The 19,686-nt window shown below is 57.6% G+C and overlaps 3 protein-coding genes across 9 annotated transcripts in view; 2 read left to right on the plus strand and 1 right to left on the minus strand.

The window, feature by feature from the left end:
- Dgkz (diacylglycerol kinase zeta) overlaps positions 1–8,035 on the plus strand; it is a 30,758-nt gene extending 22,723 nt beyond the window's left edge. For 6 of the 7 annotated variants that reach the window (XM_050124227.1, XM_050124229.1, XM_050124228.1 and 3 more), the window contains 25 exons: positions 69–140; positions 230–346; positions 427–498; positions 735–830; positions 1,066–1,148; positions 1,247–1,307; positions 1,394–1,507; positions 1,594–1,734; positions 2,536–2,614; positions 2,771–2,826; positions 2,920–2,982; positions 3,077–3,150; positions 3,232–3,343; positions 3,546–3,745; positions 3,963–4,063; positions 4,172–4,251; positions 4,341–4,410; positions 4,534–4,574; positions 5,114–5,253; positions 5,860–5,891; positions 6,099–6,142; positions 6,664–6,784; positions 6,861–6,894; positions 7,078–7,177; positions 7,370–8,035. In XM_050124227.1, coding sequence (XP_049980184.1) covers positions 69–140; positions 230–346; positions 427–498; positions 735–830; positions 1,066–1,148; positions 1,247–1,307; positions 1,394–1,507; positions 1,594–1,734; positions 2,536–2,614; positions 2,771–2,826; positions 2,920–2,982; positions 3,077–3,150; positions 3,232–3,343; positions 3,546–3,745; positions 3,963–4,063; positions 4,172–4,251; positions 4,341–4,410; positions 4,534–4,574; positions 5,114–5,253; positions 5,860–5,891; positions 6,099–6,142; positions 6,664–6,784; positions 6,861–6,894; positions 7,078–7,177; positions 7,370–7,486 — 2,220 coding nt within the window. In that variant the 3' untranslated portion in view covers positions 7,487–8,035. The other variant, XM_050124226.1, reaches the window with a different exon arrangement.
- A 984-nt stretch (positions 8,036–9,019) lies between these two features.
- Mdk (midkine) lies at positions 9,020–10,957 on the plus strand. The gene is made up of 5 exons (XM_050124293.1): positions 9,020–9,126; positions 9,364–9,440; positions 9,621–9,788; positions 9,877–10,038; positions 10,642–10,957. The coding sequence occupies exons 2-5, from the start codon at positions 9,365–9,367 to the stop codon at positions 10,665–10,667; spliced, it is 432 nt and encodes a 143-aa protein (XP_049980250.1). The 5' UTR covers positions 9,020–9,126; position 9,364; the 3' UTR covers positions 10,668–10,957.
- Positions 10,958–11,063: 106 nt separating this feature from the next.
- On the minus strand, positions 11,064–14,145 carry Chrm4 (cholinergic receptor muscarinic 4). Its single transcript, XM_050124297.1, has one exon. It carries the CDS (start codon positions 13,633–13,635, stop codon positions 11,962–11,964), a length of 1,674 nt encoding a protein of 557 aa, XP_049980254.1. The 5' UTR covers positions 13,636–14,145; the 3' UTR covers positions 11,064–11,961.
- Positions 14,146–19,686: the final 5,541 nt, after the last annotated feature.

Raw genomic sequence — 19,686 nt, forward strand, 5'->3', positions numbered from 1 at the left:
GGATGGGTGAGGAGAGGCCGGCGGCGGCAGTACAGCTGGGTCTCTACTGGGCCACCTTGTCCACACAGGGCTTCCAGCAGAAGTTTACCTTCCACAGCAAGGAGATTGTGGCCATCAGTTGCTCCTGGTGCAAGCAGGCGGTAAGTGGCCTCTGTGAGCTTGAGCTGAGCGTCTGGTGGGTCCCCAGTCTCAGCCTGGCACAGCTCAGCCTGCCAATGCTGTCTTCCAGTACCACAGCAAGGTGTCCTGCTTCATGCTGCAGCAGATTGAGGAGCCCTGCTCCCTGGGGGTGCACGCAGCTGTGGTCATCCCACCCACCTGGATCCTACGGGCGAGGAGGCCCCAGGTGAGTTCTTCCTTTATTCTTAGCACCTCTCCCCATGGGACCCACCAGTCACGGCTCATCCACACCCGATTCCTTTGCAGAATACCCTCAAGGCCAGCAAGAAGAAAAAGAGAGCATCCTTCAAGAGGAGATCTAGCAAGAAAGGACCCGAGGTTAGGCCTGGGCTGGGGTGGTTGGGACCAGGAACCAGTTCAGGGCCTTGGACCATACCGCCAGTTTAGCCTGACTCAGTTTGGCTCTGGAGGTCTGAGGAGGTTCCTTGTAGACAGGCCCGTGGAAGGTCTGCTATTGAGGGTGGGTGTGCTCACTTGTGGCAGGGGATGCTGAGGGGGATGTAGGCTAGGGCCTCCAGGACAGGAAAGCGCCTAATAGGTTCTCTGTCTCCCAGGAAGGCCGCTGGAGACCCTTCATCATCAGGCCTACCCCATCCCCCCTCATGAAGCCCCTGCTGGTGTTTGTGAACCCTAAGAGTGGGGGCAACCAGGTAGGCATAAGCTTTCCACCCACAAGCCACAAGTGATTAGGGGGCCAGTATTATACCCACCTGTCCATAGTGGTTCTCAGCAACCATTTGGGGCTTCAGCTCCTACCTTGCTTTTCCAGGAACCCTGAGAGGACCTTGTCCCATCTCACTGTTTATTGTAACTGGTTCCCACAATCGTGTCCCCTCTTTCTGCCCCCATCCCCCTCCTCTCATTGTCCCGTGGCTGTCCCTACAGGGCGCTAAGATCATCCAGTCTTTCCTGTGGTATCTGAATCCTCGACAAGTCTTTGACCTGAGCCAGGGGGGACCCAAGGAGGCGTAAGTACTCTACCAGGTTCTCCGGGACAGTGGAGGCTTGCCTCGCTCTTGGTATGTCACATGTCTCCTGACTCTATTCCTGTCCTCCCCTGGCCCAGGCTGGAAATGTACCGCAAAGTGCATAATTTGAGGATTCTGGCTTGCGGGGGTGATGGCACGGTGAGTTCTGTAAGTGGGCCTCATGCCTGCTGCGCTCCTCCCCCGTCGCGGACCTGACTGATCCACTGTGCTCTGTCCTCCTCCAGGTTGGCTGGATTCTGTCCACCCTGGACCAGCTGCGCTTAAAGCCACCGCCCCCTGTGGCCATCCTGCCCCTGGGTACCGGCAATGACCTGGCCCGCACCCTCAACTGGGGTGGGGTAAGTGCCCTTTAGAACAGGGTTGCCAGAGGGGAAGTAGATCCATTGACCACAGAGAAAGCTCAGTCTCAGCCTCTTTCCACCAGGGTTACACAGATGAGCCTGTGTCAAAGATCCTTTCCCATGTCGAGGAGGGGAATGTGGTACAGCTGGACCGCTGGGACCTCCGCGCAGAGCCCAACCCTGAGGCAGGCCCTGAGGAGCGAGATGATGGAGCCACTGACCAGGTAGGTCAGCTAGGGCTACCGGGCAAGGGTTTGTGAGCCTGGGTCTGGGATTCTTTTTTTTTTTTTTTTTTTGGTTTTTCGAGACAGGGTTTCTCTGTGGTTTTGGAGCCTGTCCTGGAACTAGCTCTTGTAGACCAGGCTGGTCTCGAACTCACAGAGATCAGCCTGCCTCTGCCTCCCGAGTGCTGGGATTAAAGGCGTGCGCCACCACCGCCAGGCTTTTTTTTGGTTTTTCGAGACAGGATTTCTTTGTGTAGTTTTGGAGCCTGTCCTGGAACTAGCTCCAGTAGACCAGGCTGGCCTCAAACTCACAGAGCTTCGCCTGCCTCTGCCTCCTGAGTGCTGGCTGAGCCTGGATTCTTAAGGATCTGGCTGGACTCTTTACATTTACTATCTCCAGGGTTCTGGAAAGCTGAGTTTCCAGTTCTACACATTCTGGCCTTTTACTGTCCCAGGAGCGTATGGTGCCTACTGCAGGCTGGTTTCTTACTCAGCCTCCTGGTGCATGATTAGGGAGGGCCTCCTGCATGCCAGCCTCTGTTCTGGAGTTGATGCAGTACATGGCATGTGAGGTGCAGTGCTGCAAGGGTCCAGCAGGTCATCCAAGGAGCTGCCCTCCCCGCTGCCAGCTAGAAGAGCAGGGCCTCCCCAGCAGCGCTACAGGGGTGCTGGGGAAGCTTTGGCACACTGTTGACTTGACACAGAGGCCTTCAGAAGTAGATGGACTGAGCAGGGGTAATAACGACCACGGCTGGCACCTGGGAGTCACCTCCTCGTTTCTACACCTTGACATTTTTCTAGCTGCCCCTGGATGTCTTCAACAACTACTTCAGTCTGGGCTTTGATGCCCACGTCACCCTGGAATTCCATGAGTCCCGAGGTTAGCATCCTCCTGCTGAGGGGACCTGGGGGCCAGGGCAGGCACGGGAGGTTCAAGAGTGTTCCTAGGAGGGCCAGATCTTGCTCTCTTAGTCTTCCTCTCCTAACGTGGGAAGCTCCCGCAGATTGACTGACATCACCGTCCCTTTCTCTACAGAAGCCAACCCAGAGAAGTTCAACAGCCGCTTTCGGAATAAGATGTTCTACGCTGGGGTAAGTCTGGGGCTAGCCAGCCCCCCGCCCCATGTGCAGCTCACAGGATTCCTATGACAGACATAGTGGTTTATCACACCCTGTCTCCAACAGACGGCTTTCTCTGACTTCCTGATGGGCAGCTCCAAGGACTTAGCCAAGCATATCCGCGTGGTGGTAAGGAGGGCTGGCGGACTCACAGTGGAGCCCAGTAGGAGGGAGGCCATTAGGGTACACGTGTTCTCCAACACTCCCCTGTTCCTGTGTCCAGTGTGATGGAATAGACCTAACCCCCAAGATCCAGGACCTGAAACCCCAGTGCATCGTTTTTCTGAACATCCCCAGGTAAGGAAATGGGGCTCCTGTGCACCCTGCTGTTCCATCCTGCTGAGTCCATGCCAGAGCCCATCTGTTCCCTCCCCTTAGGTACTGTGCAGGCACCATGCCCTGGGGCCACCCTGGGGAGCACCATGACTTCGAGCCCCAGAGGCATGATGATGGCTACCTCGAGGTCATCGGCTTCACCATGACATCCCTCGTGAGTGCTCCTTGTCCTAAACTGTTTGTTCTTTTCCCTTCACCAGCCAGGGTTGGGTGCTCACCTCGGCTCCGTTCTTGGCCTGAGTCACCTAGCTGGACATCTTGGCCTTCTTCCTCTTCCCTCTAGTCTGCATCGTCTGGGGTTCCCTCGTGTGTTTTTCTTGCCCCCACCACTTGACCTGAGCATTCTTTGCCCACAGGCAGCACTGCAGGTGGGTGGGCACGGAGAGCGGCTGACCCAGTGCCGAGAAGTGCTGCTCACCACGGCCAAGGCCATCCCTGTGCAGGTGGACGGTGAGCCCTGCAAGCTTGCGGCATCACGTATTCGAATCGCCCTGCGCAACCAGGCCACCATGGTGCAGAAGGCCAAGCGCCGGAGTGCTGCCCCACTGCACAGCGAGTAGGTCCATGGTAGCCATCGTGTACCGAGGGCCTGGAACCAAGCACTGACTTACTTGAGCTTTGGTTTCCTGCCCTGCAAAGGGGACTTGTAGTCTGGTGATAAGAGAGCACTTGCTTAGCATGGTCCTCTTAGCATCCGGTCTTGTGCCCAGCTGAGGACTGGTGTCCTAGGCAGGGTCCTGGCTGAGGTCCTTGTCGTTGGTCCCACCCTACAGTCAGCAGCCAGTCCCCGAGCAGCTGCGGATCCAGGTGAGCAGGGTCAGCATGCACGACTATGAGGCTCTGCACTATGACAAGGAGCAGCTCAAGGAGGCCTGTGAGTGGCAGCAGGACTGGGCAGGGAGGGGTGAGCAGCTGCTGGGCTGCCTGCAGACATGCAGCAGGGACATGCAGCCAGCTGCTGAAAGGCCCCTCTGTCTTCCAGCTGTGCCTCTGGGCACTGTGGTGGTCCCTGGGGACAGCGACCTGGAGCTCTGCCGTGCCCACATTGAGAGACTCCAGCAGGTAAGTGGTGTAAGCAGGACGAGGTGGGGGCACCTGAGCTTCCTCCCCAGACTATCCGTGGCCCACTCTGACTTCTGCTTCTGTCACAGGAGCCCGATGGCGCTGGAGCCAAGTCCCCGACATGCCACCAACTATCCTCTAAGTGGTGTTTCTTGGATGGTGAGTCTGCCTTGAAGGGTCAATTCTAGGCAGCGCTGGGCTCTGTCCCGCTAGCCCTCCTTTGGGGGAACCTGGGCTGGGCCAAGGATGCTCCCCATACTCAGCGAGGCATCTCTTCTCCAGCTACCACTGCCAGCCGCTTCTACAGGATCGACAGGGCGCAGGTAAGCATTGCAGGCCTTCTCCTCCACAGCCAGTTTCTGTACCCTGAACACTCGCACCTCTGCAGGCAAGCTTCAGGGTTAGCCCCACAAGCCAAGCATGCTCACCACAGCCTCACGGCCATAATATCCTCACATGCTTGTGGCTATGGATCACATGTCCCCACCCTCCAGGAATGCACAGGGATGGTGCCAACAGAAAAAGCTGGCATACCCAGAAAAGGCTTTCTGGGTGGGTGGAAGGGAGGGCCTCGAAGCACAGTGCTATCCAGGGAAGCAGAAGAAAATAGCCAGGGCTAGATCACCTGGCTTAGCAGTGGGAAGTAGTTGTTGCGCTGGTGAATGCCACATATAGAGGTGAGGGACCGGGCTGAGCAGGAAGACACTACCTCACTCTCCCACCACCTCCCCCCAGGTTCCCGCTCTGAGAGAGGTTTCTCTAGCTCTGCTGCCTTGCTTGCTGCCCTAGCCCCACCCCCACCTCTGGGGACTAAAGGCCATACATGCTGGCACTGACCTTCAGTTCTAACCCTCCCCCACAGGAGCACCTCAACTATGTGACGGAGATTGCCCAGGATGAGATTTATATCCTAGACCCTGAGCTGCTGGGGGCATCAGCACGGCCTGACCTCCCCACCCCTACCTCCCCGCTCCCTGCCTCCCCCTGCTCCCCCATACCCCGGTGAGTCCCAGAGCCCCCCTGACCACCACTCCCCCAGCTTTAAACCCTGTCTGCTAGCTGCAGCTTGGAATTCCCGCCTTTAGACACAGCGTGAGCACTCAGGGGCAGGCTCTGTCCCTCTGCTAGGATGCTCCCTGAACAAGTGCAGGGCCACACAGGCCACTCCCCAGCCCAGAATCCCTCTTCCTCAGCAGCTCTTCAGTCCTGGGCCTCCTGGCCTGTCTGTCCATTGTCCCCTGAGGTCCCAGGCCATCCTCTGGACTTTGGACTTGCTGCCTCCCACTTGCCCCTTCTCAGACACCCCAACCCTCAGTTTCAGCTTGGCTTCTCCCTCTCAGGGGGAATCTTTTCCAGGAATGCTACCTGAAGGTTGGGAAGTATCCAGTCTCCAGTTCCCATCTGCTTGGTCACCCTGCCCCGTTGTGTTCAATAGCACTTCCAGATTCCTTATTTCCTGGTTGGCTTATGTCTCTGAGCTCGGATGGGAGCCGTATAGCTCCCTGCTTGTTCTCCACAGTGTGTGATGTGCAGGAAGCACTCAATAGACTTGAAAAAATGAAGGCCAATATGTGCGCTGGGTCACAACTCACCCTGTTCTGTTTGCAGGTCACTGCAGGGGGATGCTGCACCACCTCAAGGTGAGGTCTTTCCCCAGGGTCCTGCCACTCTCCTTTCCTTGGTCTATGTGTGAGGTTCAGTGGGAGTCAGCCATTGAGTCCCGTGTTATCATGTGCCCCAGCGGGTTCCTACCCTGGACAGTGGTCCATCATCACACACACTGTTCACACATCAAGCCATGCCCAGGCCGCTGACCTCAGGGTCTGATGGACAGATGTTCTGTGCAGGTGAAGAGCTGATTGAAGCTGCCAAGAGGAATGACTTCTGCAAGGTACCAGTCAGAGCTTAGCCTTGCCCCTGGAGCCCTCACCCTGGGCGGTATTAGGCACTTGTCATCAGCTGGTCCTCCATATGGGATTGCCCTGTCTAGGTGACTTGCTGCTAGGGGCTACTCACCCAGTCTTCCTGTCCCTGGTACTTGGACCGGAGTCAATCTTAAAGGGATTGCAGGCTCCAGAGCTTGGTTGGCTGTACATTTTGGGGGAGTCCTCACATGTCAGATGAGAAGACTTGTATCTCTAATGACACCCAAAGAGACCCTCAGAAGCCACCTGTGGTGACATATACCTTTAATCCCAGCTCTCAGGAGGCAGAGGCAGGAGGATCTCTGTGAATTCAAGACCAGTCTGGTCTACATAGTTCCAGGACAGCCAGGACTACATAGAGACAACCTGTCTCAAAACAGCAAAACCCTCAAAGGCTCCTAGTGTGACCTGTGTGAGCCTATGCCTGGGTCCATGCTTGTGAAGGGAGGGAGACCCAGCTCTGTTCTGCCCTGCCCATTGTCCTCAGCTCCAGGAGCTACACCGAGCAGGAGGTGACCTCATGCACCGGGACCAGCAGAGCCGCACACTCTTGCACCACGCAGTCAGCACTGGCAGTAAGGAAGTGGTCCGCTATCTGCTGGACCATGGTAAGCTGTGCTCCTGGGCCTGGGCCTGGGTGGGAAGAAAGGGGCTGTCAGGCTCTGAGTGCCTTTCCTCCTTCAGCACCGCCGGAGATCCTTGATGCTGTGGAGGAGAAGTGAGTACTGGGACAGAGCCCCTGGCCCACCTGAAAACCACCTTCCTTCAGTCCTAACTATCTGGTCACCCAAAGCCCAAGAACCCCTTTTGGCCAGCATGGGGCACCCCTCCCCCTCTTGTCAAACTCCTGCCGTTTCTGCTGGCTGTTGGAAAGTGTCCACAAGCAGCCCCTGCCCCCCAGTGGGGAGACCTGTCTCCACCAGGCAGCTGCCCTGGGCCAGCGCACCATCTGCCACTACATCGTGGAAGCTGGGGCCTCCCTCATGAAGACAGACCAGCAGGTGAGCCTGGCAGAACCCAAACCCGCCCTTTTCCAGAAATTGGGGGGAGGGCTAGGAAACTTGAAGCTGTTTCCAACACAATCCAGGCCTTGAGAAACCTGAGCCGGGAGGGGAAAACCTTGTAACCTGTGAGGTTACCCCTCCCCCACAGGCCCTCTCTTAAGGCTGTGGGGCCTTTCCACCCTTTTCCAGGGCGACACGCCCCGGCAGCGAGCTGAGAAGGCGCAGGACACAGAGCTGGCTGCCTACCTGGAGAACAGACAGCACTACCAGATGATCCAGCGTGAGGACCAGGAGACGGCTGTGTAGTGGAGGACACTACAGAGGACCACAGCGTCCTTTGCCCACCTCACTGCCACATTCCTGTCGGGTGGCCATGGGGGGACCCTGCCCCAGGGAAGGAGCCCCGTGCCACCCCTGAGAAGCCACTCAGATCTAGGGCTGGACTCTGAGGAGCTGGACTCTCGCCTGTCCCTGTGTTCATGGGGAACAGAAGATGGGCTGGCGGATCCCTTCGGACAGCCTTCCCCACACCATGGCAGATGGAAGGCAGGACAGAAAGCACCGACAGGAAGGCCTGCTCACAGCAGGCCGTTTGCTAGCCGCCTGGCCCTTTGGACTGTCAAGAGGCTTCGGGGTGCCTAGCCCTGCGCTCTGACCCATCCACCCACCAGGGCCTCCCAGAAACTGAAGAGCCTGCTGTATTCACCTGCCCGAGGCCCTGCTTGGCACCTACCCTGGTGATCCTCATGTACCCAGTCATTTCATTTCAGACTGTATGGCCTGGGGTGGGGGGTGGGGCTCCCCCGGTGACTTGTTTACAGCTGGGTGTGACTCAGTAAAGTGAATTTTTTTTTCCTTTCTTGTTTTCTTTTTCCTTGTGTGGGTCTCTGATAAGCAGCGGCGTGTGCCTGGTTAACTTAGAGTTGGGGAATGGTCACCAGTATCTCAGACCGTTACAGGGGTACCTAGCTGGGATGGGTATGCCCAGCTCCTGACCTCTGCCCAGCGGCTTAGGCTCCCAGGGCCAGAGGCGGAGCTGATTTCCTCTGCTTCCCGCTCCTGCTGGGGCGACAACAATGAAAGTAAAAGGGGTGGGGTGGGGGCGGGTTCTTCAGTCCCTTGGCCCTGTGCCCTGGAGCAGTACCGCAGTCCCCTCCCCCTGGCATGTGTGGAGGGGGGGTCGGGGGGACGACTGGTTGAGGTGAGCCTGAGGCCCCAGGGTCAGGGGTGGACGGTTATCACCTTCAGTGAAGCCTGGTCTGGAACTTCTCAGACAGCCCCTGTCAGCTACAAGGTTTACCAATCTCAGGCCTGCGCCCCCACCCACTCCCAACCTCACCAGAAAAAAGGGTCTTGAGCTTTGCTCGTCCCCAGCCAACTGGGGTCCCGTAAACATCAAAGCCCCTCCTTGCCCTCTGAGTGATCTGATCCCCCACAAGTAGGAGGTGAGCCAGGCCCCAGGCCCCGAAGGTTAGCATCATGGATGCAGAGACCTTCCTGGGTTTGTGACACCAGGCAGACTCGGGGCTCAACAGAGGGCAAGCGAAGCAGTGTCCTGAGAGCTGTCGGCAAAAGGGACAAGTCCAAACCAGGGAAGGGGGAGGCGGGAGGAGGAAGAGTGCTGCGGCTCCAGAGCCGGTGAGAGGACTTTGAGCCAGGAGTGGAGAGGCAAGACTGAGCTCCAGGGGCAGAGATTCAAGAGATCAGAGGTGAGGGGCAGGCGCGGGAGAGCAGCTAGGGGCGGGAGAGGAGGCGGGGACTAGGGGGTCTGAGGAGGTGCGGGTTTGAGGGGAGGGGGCGGGGCGGGTCCTTCCATGGGAGTGGGGGGAGGGGCGGGGGCCCATGTGACCGGCTCAGACCGGTTCTGGAGACAAAAGGGGCCGCAGCGGTCTTGGCGGACCGTAGCTGTAGCGGGAGGGAGAGAAGCATCCACCGACAGTGAGCGAGTGAGCGCGCCCAGCAGCCACGGCCTCAGTCCCTCCAGGCTGCAGCCACCAAAGAGACTGAGGCGGGGGTGGGGGGCTATGCTGAGTCCCGGAATTGCGGCTTCAAGTCCTCCCTCCGTCGGCCCCTTGTCGGCCGGACCCCTTGGGCCTGGAAAGTGGGCCAAGTCGGGGTGGAAGGTGTTGTCCCCGTCGGGGAAGGGAATGGGCAGGAAACTCTAACCCAAACTTTTCCTCTAGGATGCAGCGCCGAGGCGTCTTCCTTCTAGCCCTTCTTGCCCTCCTGGCGCTCACGTCCGCCGTGGCCAAAAAGAAAGGTGATGGGATAGGAGGAAAAGGCCAGGAGGGCTCAGGAGGAAAAGGCCGGGAGGGCTCAGGAGGAAAAGGCTCAGGAGGAAAAGGCCGGGAGGGCAAGTGAGGCCGCAGGACCTAGGGATTAGTCTCCCAGGGAGTTTCTGTGCACGCCAAGTCTTAACTCTGTTCCTTGCACTTTATAGACAAGGTGAAGAAGGGCAGCCTGGGGAGCGAGTGTTCGGAGTGGACCTGGGGACCCTGCATCCCCAGCAGCAAAGACTGCGGCATGGGTTTCCGCGAGGGTGCCTGCGGAGCCCAGACCCAGCGCATCCATTGCAAGGTGCCCTGCAACTGGAAGAAGGAATTTGGAGGTGAGGTGGGGCACAGGAGGAGGGCGGGAAGTCAGGGGGCAGCCACAAGCCTCCTGTTTCTCACCCTGTGGGGCCACTCTCCCATCAGCCGACTGCAAGTACAAGTTTGAGAACTGGGGGTCGTGTGATGGAGGCACCGGCACCAGAGCGCGCCAAGGGACCCTGAAGAAGGCTCGCTACAATGCCCAGTGCCAGGAGACCATCCGCGTGACCAAGCCCTGCACCTCCAAGACCAAGTTGAAGACCAAAGGTCAGTGAATACGGTGGGGCTGTGGATCTGGTTAGGGACTTCGCGCCATCTTTCCAGAGCGGTCTTAGAGTTGGAAAAGGGCCGGTACTTGAAGAAGGTGCTAAACCTCTTTGCCCAAGTAGGAGCTACTCTTCCTGTTGGATCGTCCGATTTTCGTCCTGGAAAAGGCCTGTCTTTGTCACCTGAGGAGGGCTGGGTAGGGTGCCCTTAAAACTATATGAAAGATGTCCCAAAGGGCCATGCTGCTGCCTGGCCCACAATTACCATTGAGGCCAACAGGGCAGAGGTCAATCTGCCCACTTCCCAGGTGAGAAACACAGATATACTCTGATCCTGGATGAAAACCAGGCCGGGCTGAAGCAGTAAGATAGCCGTGACTTCAAGGCTACAGAGTAAGACTATTAAAAAAAAAGAAGAAGAAGAAGAAGAAGAGGTGGGGGTGTTTAAAAAGTTGCGGGAATAAGAAAAGGCTTAGTTGGCATCACAATGGCTGCCCTTTCCACCCACTTCCACTAGGGGGCAGGACCTTCTCTCCTTGTTGTACTTAATTGTTGTGGGCGGGTCTCACCCCGTCACCTAACGAGAGCGTTTCTTGTTTTCCAGCCAAGAAAGGGAAAGGAAAAGACTGATCTCAGGATGCTGGAGAGCCTCTGGCCTACCTGGGTCCCTGAAGGAGGCTTCTCTCCCACGGACCCAAAATAGAACCCACCAGTGCCTTTTGTCTTCCACAGCCTTGTCAATCACGCCCTGAGCTGCCTTCTCACCCCACACCAAGTGCCCAAAGCGGGGAGGGACAAGCACAAGGGATTCTGGGAAGCTTGAACCTCCCCAGAGGGATCTGATTCCCAGCACCCCATTTTGTTCTCCCCACCCTGTTATGTTAAGAAATGAATAAAAAAAACTCACATTTTTTCTCCAATAAAAGCTTCTTTTTTAATATATAAAAGTCCCTTCCCAGGGAGTTTGCCATAGAGTTTTGTTGGGGTTGGGGTGGGGAAAGACGAAGGGAGTTGAGGCCTACTAGGAAGTGCTCCCAACAGCTCGAAAGAGCAGAACAGTTATGATGAGAATGTCTTCCAGAGCCCCCTGGGTGTCACCTCTCCCGGGAACCACAGCGCTGGGGTTAGGGAAGAGAACCCAGATGCCTCACCTAGTTAAGAGTCTTGGTCCTGGCTCCTGCCAGTCTGGAGGGTTCTCCCCGGGGAGATGGAGGTGCTCGGCTCACCTGCACTGTCACCAAGTTCACCCCCCACACCACACTTTCTTTTCTTTCTCTTGGGCCTCCCTCCTACAGAGGTAGAGGATTCACTACTGTTTGACTCAGTCTTGGTCCCCTGTAGTCTGTATCAGCTTCTTAGCTTGGTTTCCCAGTTGCCCCATCCAGATGTGACTGCTGGCCAGGGAAGGGACCAAGTGTCAGTGGGCACCTCAGCCTGGCTGAATCTCTCACCCTGGAGAGGGAATTGGGGGCAGGGAAGGACCGAGCCTACATGCAGGGGGAGGGGGTGCAGGGAGGCGGAAAGCACCGATTACAGCAGAACGGGGTACCCCACCCCTCCAAGCCTGGCTCCTTTGCTCCTGGCCTCTGCTCTCCTATTGGTTCTTCCATCTCTGCTGATGGCTGGCCTTGACAGAGCCGCTGCCCACTCCAGTCATTGTCCCCCATCCTCCTGAGGCAGGGTGACAGATAGGGGTCAGGGGGTGCCAGTTCAGACCGTCCGGGGCTGAGCTCCGGGCTTCGGTAGAGATCTACCCTCCAAACCCAGCGAAGAGCTTCTTGTGTCTCACTGTAAAGAGACCTGTTCTCTTTAGCAGATGCGAACTCAGAATGGGGCCGCCTACTCGCTCCTCCACAGCCGGTGAGCCCATGTGGTTCCCCGGTACACACTCATGACACCAGCACCTCCTAGGGCACCTGCCTGTCTACCTGGCCGTGCCGATGTTCCGATACTGGCATAGCAGGAGGTGCCGGAAGGTCTTTTTGAAAGTGGCATTGCAAAGTGCATAGCAGGCAGGGTTGATGGTGCTGTTGACGTAGCAGAGCCAGTAGCCAATGGACCACACCCTCTCAGGGATACAGCTCTGGCAAAAGGTGTTCACCAGGACCATGACATTGTAGGGTGTCCAGGTGAGGATGAAGGCCAGCAGGATGGCAAAGATGGTCCGAGTCACTTTGCGCTCGCGGGCCGCCATCTGTCGCTTCTTCCGCACCTGGTTGCGAGCAATGCTGGCGAACTTTCGGGCCACATTAGCTGCTGGGCGCATGCCAGCTGGAGTGGCCGGTACAATCTCAATGGCTGTCACACACTCATTGCCTGTCTGCTTGGTTACAATCTGAATCTTGGACCATTTAGAGGCTGGGTTGAGGGTTCGTGGCTGCAGGGTAGGGGCGGGCAGGGCTGGTGTGGTGGCCTCTGTGGTGGACAGCTCTGTGGGTGGCCGTTCCTTGGTGTTCTGGGTGGCACTGCCAGAGCTCGACTCATTGGAAGTGTCCTTGTCGGTCACCGGGCGTGGAGGCGGGGGCAGGGCTGGCGGAGGGGCCTCTTCTAGCTTCCCGTTGCGCAGTTCCTCTCGAGAAGCGCCCCCTGGTGGAGGTTTCTTGATACTCGGCTTCATCAGGGGGCTCTTGAGGAAAGCCAGAGTCTTGGCCTTCTTCTCCTTGGGGCCCTCGGGTCGATGCTTGTGGACTCGACTGCGACTCGCGAGTGAGATGTGGATGTACAGCACCGTCATGATGACCACGGGCAGATAGAAGGCAGCGATGGCTGTGCCGAAGGTCACTGCCGGGTTGGATAAGAACTGGATGAAACACTGGTTATCAGGCACTGTCCTCTTGCCCACCACAAACTGCCAGAACAAGATGGCGGGGGCCCAGAGCACAAAGGACAGGACCCAGGCAGCCGCAATCATGAGGCCTGCCATTTTAGTAGTGCGGCGGGCAGGGTAGGTGAGGGGCTTGGTGACGCAGAAGTAGCGGTCAAAGCTGATGATGAGAAGGTTCATGACGGAGGCATTGCTCACTACATAGTCCAGGGCCAGCCACAGGTCACAGACCACCGCGCCCAGGGGCCAGTAGCCCTTGATGATGTACACGGTGTAGAGGTTCATGGAGAACGCACCTATGATGAGATCCGCGCATGCCAGGCTGAACAGGAAGTAGTTGTTGACTGTCTGCAGCTGCCTGTTGACTTTGATGGACAGCATCACCAGGATGTTACCCACAACAGTCACCAGGCTCAGTGAGCCTGTCACTGTGGCGATGAACACCATCTCCACTGTCTCCAGGTGGTTATGGGTGGCCGTGACCAGGCGCACAGACTGATTGGCTGAGCTGCCATTGCCAGGTGTGAAGTTCGCCATGCTGAGCCCAGCTGGGTACAGGTGGGCAGTGGCTGGAGGGGAAGGAGACAGGAAGGGGTGAGTTGTTGAAGAGGATGAGGGGGCCACATGGCAGGAGGTCACCCAGGAAGAAGTTAGGGCGCTCCAGCACACTGTCCCGCAGTTTTCACTCATAAAGTGAGTAGAACTGAGAGCCTCCTGGGGGCCCAGCGCTGGCGTCAGCTCAGGGCTGAGATCAGAAGCGGATGAAACACTCATGGTTCCCACAGAATGGACAACCCAGTTTGGGGAGAGATAGAAGCGTGAGGAAAGGAAAATAAGGCAGAGAAGGGTAACAGAAGTGAGTCAGAAGACAGGAGAGGGGTTGTTCCTTGCGGGTGATCATGCGCCTCCCCCGGGAGATGAGCTGTGGCACATGGCCGGGATAAGACATGGACAGGCCAGTATATGGAGCCCAGGAAAGCAAAGGCAGTGTGAGGAATGTCCCAGACTGCAGGGCGGAGACGGAGAGAAGTGTTGGAGCATTCGCTCCCTCACTCGCTTCTCAGGTACCGAGGATTGTGCCCAGCGCCACACACGGTAGACGTGCACCACACGCACAGACCACACGCGTAGACGTGCACACACAGACCACACGCGGTAGACCTGCCTGCACTACACGCACAGACCACACACGGTAGACGTGCACGCACAGACCACACGCGGTAGACCTGCCTGCACCACACGCACAGACCACACACGGTAGACGTGCACCACACGCACAGACCTCTTGGCCACATAGTCAGCCCTCCTTGGCCATTCTTTTCTTTCTTCCTTCCTTCCTTCCTTCCTTCCTTCCTTTCTTTCTTTCTTTCTTTCTTTCTTTCTTTCTTTCTTTCTTTCTTTCTTTCTTTCTTTGAGATAGGGTCTTACCTAACAGGCTGACCTCAAACTCACAGAGTTTGATCTTCCTGTCTGTCTCTAGAGGGCTGGAATTAAAGGCATGTACCACCACATCCAGCCACTTGGGCGTGTCTCAACCAGATATGGCCGAGCTCTGGAGGCTTGTTCTCGACCCCTGCATCTACACTGCAGATGCAGGCAACAATGCAGGAGCGGCCTCAGCGGTCTCCTAAGTTCCTACATTCTGTGACGGGCATCGTCACGATGAACCTGGGGCAGATGCTGAGGAAATGGCACAGGCGTGTTAAATAACCTCTGTGGTTATTTGAATAAATGGGGTTCCGTGTTTCCATGATGTCCCGTTGCTGGTAGAGTGCATTTGAGGGGCAAAGAATACTGTCCTAGAACTAGGACACAGGTCCTGACGCCCTCAAGAGACAGGAGGTGCAGTGCGAGCCGGGACGCCAGGAGAGGAGCAGGAATAGGAAGGGGATTCTAGCTCGGCGTTGCCTCCCCAGCCCAGCCCCAGCGGATGAGTGGGCACTGCAGGGGCAGTGGTGGGCTCTCAGCGTCCCAGGGCTCCAAACACAAGAAATCAGAATTTTAAATTCTTTAAGGACCCAGCAGCTGAGGAATGGTCTTCCTGATTTCCTCAGAACCCAGGCCAGTCTAACCTCCCCTGGGAATCATCCTGCAGCCAGCCTCTCAGAGTTCACATCCCACATCCCGGCTGAGGTCCGACAAGGCCCCTCCCGAGTCTGCTTCCCTCCCACCAGGCTCCCTTCAGCTCTCCCCCAACCTTCCTCTTCCATACATGTGAGGGAGGCCCACGCCCAGCACACTGTGCCAGGGCAGCCGCTCAGCCCAGCCTCCTTCACACCCGCCAACACACAACCATTCCACATACGCACACAGGCCCCATCTCAGCCACACGCAGGTTGTATACGCAATTCTGTGCGTCTGTCTGTGTGTGTGAACGAGGAAACGAGGGTACAGCAGCCGGCTGTGGAGGAAGACGCACCCCGTCTGCAGCCTGGTTCAGTGGAAGGCCAGCAAGGCCTAGCTGGACTGTCTGAGGAGAGCCATCTGTGCTCCTAGGACTTAACCCCCTCATTTACAAAACAGGATCTCGTCCCATCACAGTCTTTGAATAGCCAGGTGATCCTGTCAGCGCCACAGTTTGCTCTCCACCTGGAAATGGTACTGCAGGCTGCAGACACATGCCAAGCTTGGCCCCAGTCCTCCAGCTCCCCCTCCCCCGCCACAGAAGACACAAGACCCTGCCGTTAACTTCAAAATTAAATTCTCCTGCTCTAAATCCTTGGGTCAAAGAAGGACAGGAGGAGAGGGGGTAATGATCCCTCCAAGGTCACCCAAGGAGTCAAGGGTAAGACAGATGGGTCCTTCTAAGAGTCTCCACAGTGCCCTTTAGTGCCAAGAACCCCCAAAATGGAGCTCCAAGCATCAGTTTAAGAGCTAGAACGGTAGTAGCATCAAGCAAAGCCACCTTTCCCAGGCGTAAGCCAGGAGGGAGACATTAGTGCATACCAAGGAAAACCTCACTACTCTCTCAGGGCCAGAACAAAAGGCAGCAGCCAGCAGGTTAGGAAGCAGGTAGGGGTGGGGAGATGTGACATAGGAAAATACAGCAAAAGTCTTGTTTATTGAGTGTTAACCTGAGTCAGGAGCCCCTTGGAGCTTTTCCTATAGATGGTCACGTTTAATGCCTACAGCAGCCAGAAAAGACGTTGCGCTGTTGCTAACCTCGTCTTACAGAGGGGCTTCCTATTAATGAACTTGGTGAAAGCCATCCCGTTCAAGAAGAGTTGGGTCAGGATTAGCACCCAAAGACACTTTCTTATCTCCAAGGTACCTCCCAAACCACACCAGAGAGAAGCCCACCAGATGCATCCCAGGTGCGGAACCCTCATATTCCATCCAGCTTGGGTTTGACCTTTTGTCCTCCTGGAACCAGACACAGCCTGGATAAGTAAGTGACCAGATAAATGCTGGGTGGCTTGGTTTTCCCGGGCCCTGCCAGATGCAGGTTGGGTAAAATCCAGTTTTCTCAACTCGGTCCCAGTTTTCTTTCAGGACCTCTTTGATTCTCTCTCAGACGTTCACACTGCAACAACACCCGTGGACACAATTTTCCCAGAACCCGACCCAACTAGGATCTGGGAAGGTTCGCAGCCGTCGCCCTGACCTGTGCGCACCGCTAGATGGCAATGTCGGTCCCCGGGTGCCAGATCCGGACCCCGAACCAGTGGCCGTGTTTGCCACGTCCCCAAGTCCCAGTGCAAATCGCGAATACAGAAAAGCCTCAGGGCAGGGCTTCTCCTACAAGGGACCAAAGGGAAGGGAACACCGACAGACTCCGTAGCTCTAAGCCACCACAAAGGTTCCCTAGGTTTGACCGGAGGCTTAAGGATGAGAAACTTTAGGGCGTCGGGATTCCATCAGCATCTTGCAAGGCACCCATCAAGGAACGAGTAGGTGGGAACGCGAGTGCAAGTTCTGTTTGTGTGTGACTACCCGAGAGTGCGAGTAGACACTCGTAGCTTCCTGCATGTGCCAGTGTGCGCACCGCCACGCCTGGATACCGGTGTGCCTTTGAGCGCATGAGCATGCCAGCGCCATGTGGACACGTGCATATGCATGTGTGTGCGTGCCTAGGGTGCTATGGGTGGCCCAAGCTCACGGCTTGGGTCGGTGTACCTGCGAACTTGTGTGAAGAGCAAATGCTGGACCATCAGCGAGTGACCAGTCACATCCAAAGCCTATGGCGGGAACGGCCGGGAAGCGCCCGGCCTGTGGGTGGGGAAAGGGTCGAGAAAAGATCAAAATTTTGGTTGCGAGGAAACCCTTACTTTGGAACCACTATCTTAGTGGCCTGGGCGCCTGGCCCTGTCTGCATTCTCAAGAATAGAGAGCACGCAGTCCCAGCCGTGGAATTCTGACGAGAAGCCTCTGCGATAGTCGCCCAATCGAGCCGTGAGGGTCACCGGGCTCAGTTCAGAGTACCCCACACATTGAAGGCAGGGCAGAACCTCCAAATGGGGAGCCCAGCCGAGGTTCACTCTTGAACCCGCACCCGCTGGAAAGGCCCTATCTAGTCCCATCAGTCAAAATAGGCACCGAGTTCACAAGCCGTGGACTCAAGTATACCTAAGGGGCCACCTCAGGGCTTATTACCCTTTGCCCACCTCGTCTCTCCTCCACGTCTGGGTCCCTCTGGGTCCGGTCGAAAGGGCCAAGATTCTCGGATGCCCCGCCTTCCCATCAACCCCCCCCCCCCCAGGCACGCAGTTCCTGTAGTCTCTGGGCGTGGGCTGTGCTTCCGTGGGTCCTCGAGCCCCCTTCCCTGCTGGGGACAAGACGGGAAAGGGTGCTTTGGGCGCCCGTGGGGTGGCTCGTGGGGTAGGTTTTCGATTATTAAGCGATCACTTTAGGAGAGCTATGGCCCCAGAACTATCCCTGGGGCGGAGAGAAGCCTATGTACTTAAGGGGAAGGGAGAGGGGCGCAGGATATTGGGCCAAGTCATTGTGCCCAACACTTCCTCTAAGAGCTGGGAGGGTGGGGAACCAGGAGACTATCTCCCCGGATGGGTAAAAGCAAGGTTTAGTCCTGGAGAGGAGGCGGGGTGCCAGGAGAAAACAGGGGTGCTTTCCGTCGGGGCTCAAGGTCGCGGACAGAGGATTCTACTGGCTAGAATGTGCTGGTAGATACGGGTGGGCCAAGGTGGTAAGGGAGGGCGGAGGGACGGGCGGGAAAAGGGCGCCTTGGGGCTTCTTCTTCCGGCGCCCTATAGAGCAGCCAACCGGAGGGAATGAGGGAGTGTGGGTCTTGACCCGACGGCTGCCTGGCTTTAGGGCTGGGGCTGTGGGCTGAAACTCTTCTGCCCCTAGCCTCCTGGATGATCATCAGTCTCTGGAGGCGCACCTGGAGAAACCTTTCAGAGACCCAGAGCCCTTCTTTCGGCCCCCCAACCCCTGAGCTCCCCGGTCCTTCTGCACCGCGCTTGACACTTGCGGGGGTCTGGGAGCCACCTCTGGAGACCCCCAGCGGGTCCCGGGGCCTCACATCGTCGTCTTGCACAGGAGCCCCTCGCCCCCGCGGAGTTACTCACCCGCTGCTTCTGTCTTGGTCCGCTGGCGTCGGACAGACGGCGGGGCAAGCTAGAGGCCTCGCAAGTCGGCGAGATGGGCGAATGGGCCGTAGACCGGGGGCGGGGACGGGGTGTCAAGGGGCGGCCCCTGCTTCGCCTGCAGCTCCTGGCGCTGTGGCTCCGACTCGCGCTCACGCTCGCACTTTTCCCCGAGCCGCGTGATGTCACAGGGAAGCAGCCAATCGTGGTGGGGACGCACCGCCCGCTCGGGCCGGCCACCCAGCGGCGACGCGCGGGGGTCACCACCTGGAGCGTCGGACATCCTTAATGCTTGCGCCCCTCCCGGGAATTCGCCCGCGACTCGGGGCTCCAGCACCGTGGGCACCGCCCACAGCCTCCAGGGCGGATTAGCCTCCGGCGCTGCCCTCCGGGGGAGGGGGTGAGGGGGGTTGTCCGCGTTGTCATGGGGACAAGGCGCCCCCTCGCGGGCTGGGAGGGAACAAGGCGGCCAAGTCTGGCTATGAGCCCCGCCTCCGCCCTAACCACACACTCCGGACCCCGAAGTGTTTTCGCGCCTCTCCATGGCTTCAGCCCCTCCATTGTCCTGCTTGAGGTTTAACCGAGGTATTGAGGGTTTGGTCCCAGCAGCAGGTGATGTGTGGCGGGGCGGATTCGGCCAACATAGTTCTGTCGGGGCAGAGGGCTGCTTGTTGGCCGCCGGGCAGTCAAAAGATTGGAGCCGTCGGGGACTGGCGAAGAGAATAAGAGGGCAGGCGAGCAGAAGACCTTGTCCCTCTCCAGGCCCGGAAAGGGGCGCGCACCAGTTGTGAGACCGAAAATGGCACGAGCCTCCTATCCAGCAGCGACACGAGGAATGAGTTCCTCGCTGCTGACGAGGGGGAAGCCAGGTGCCCAAGGTCACCCGGGACAGAAGAGACCCCCCCACACACACCGATCGGGGTCTTTCAGACTTGCTGCAACTGTGTTAGGCTAAGGCCCAAAGTAGACAGATTCAGCACCTCGGACAGCTCTGCAATGGCCTTTGCCTGCAGGTCGAGTTGCTGGTCCAGCAGCAGCGTTTCTTCCTGCCAGGGTTGGACGCAACTCTTCGCTCCTGGGCCCCGTCACCCACAAAGCTTCTTGAGTGTCAACAGCCAACCCTAAGCCAGCTGACTCCTTATCTTGGAAAAACAACCTGAGACCCGCCTCTCTTTTACCCTCCACAATAACCGGTAGGGACTGGGGGGGGGGGGAGTGGCGATGGCGGGAATGGCTTTGGAGAAACAAGAGTTAAAACAAGAGTTAGGGGTTGTGTGTG

The sequence above is a fragment of the Alexandromys fortis genome, unplaced genomic scaffold (genome assembly GCF_014885135.2).
Source record: "Alexandromys fortis isolate MF-2015 unplaced genomic scaffold, M_Fortis_MF-2015_v1.1 scaffold_222, whole genome shotgun sequence".
Lineage (NCBI taxonomy): Eukaryota > Metazoa > Chordata > Mammalia > Rodentia > Cricetidae > Alexandromys > Alexandromys fortis.

Coding starts and splice junctions, on each gene's coding strand:
- Mdk (XM_050124293.1), top strand. CDS start 9,365: ATGCAGCGCCGAGGCGTCTTCCTTCTAGCCCTTCTTGCCCTCCTGGCG. Junction 9,789..9,876: donor CTGGAAGAAGGAATTTGGAG/GTGAGGTGGGGC, acceptor CTCTCCCATCAG/CCGACTGCAAGTACAAGTTT. Junction 10,039..10,641: donor GACCAAGTTGAAGACCAAAG/GTCAGTGAATAC, acceptor CTTGTTTTCCAG/CCAAGAAAGGGAAAGGAAAA.
- Chrm4 (XM_050124297.1), bottom strand. CDS start 13,635: ATGAGTGTTTCATCCGCTTCTGATCTCAGCCCTGAGCTGACGCCAGCG.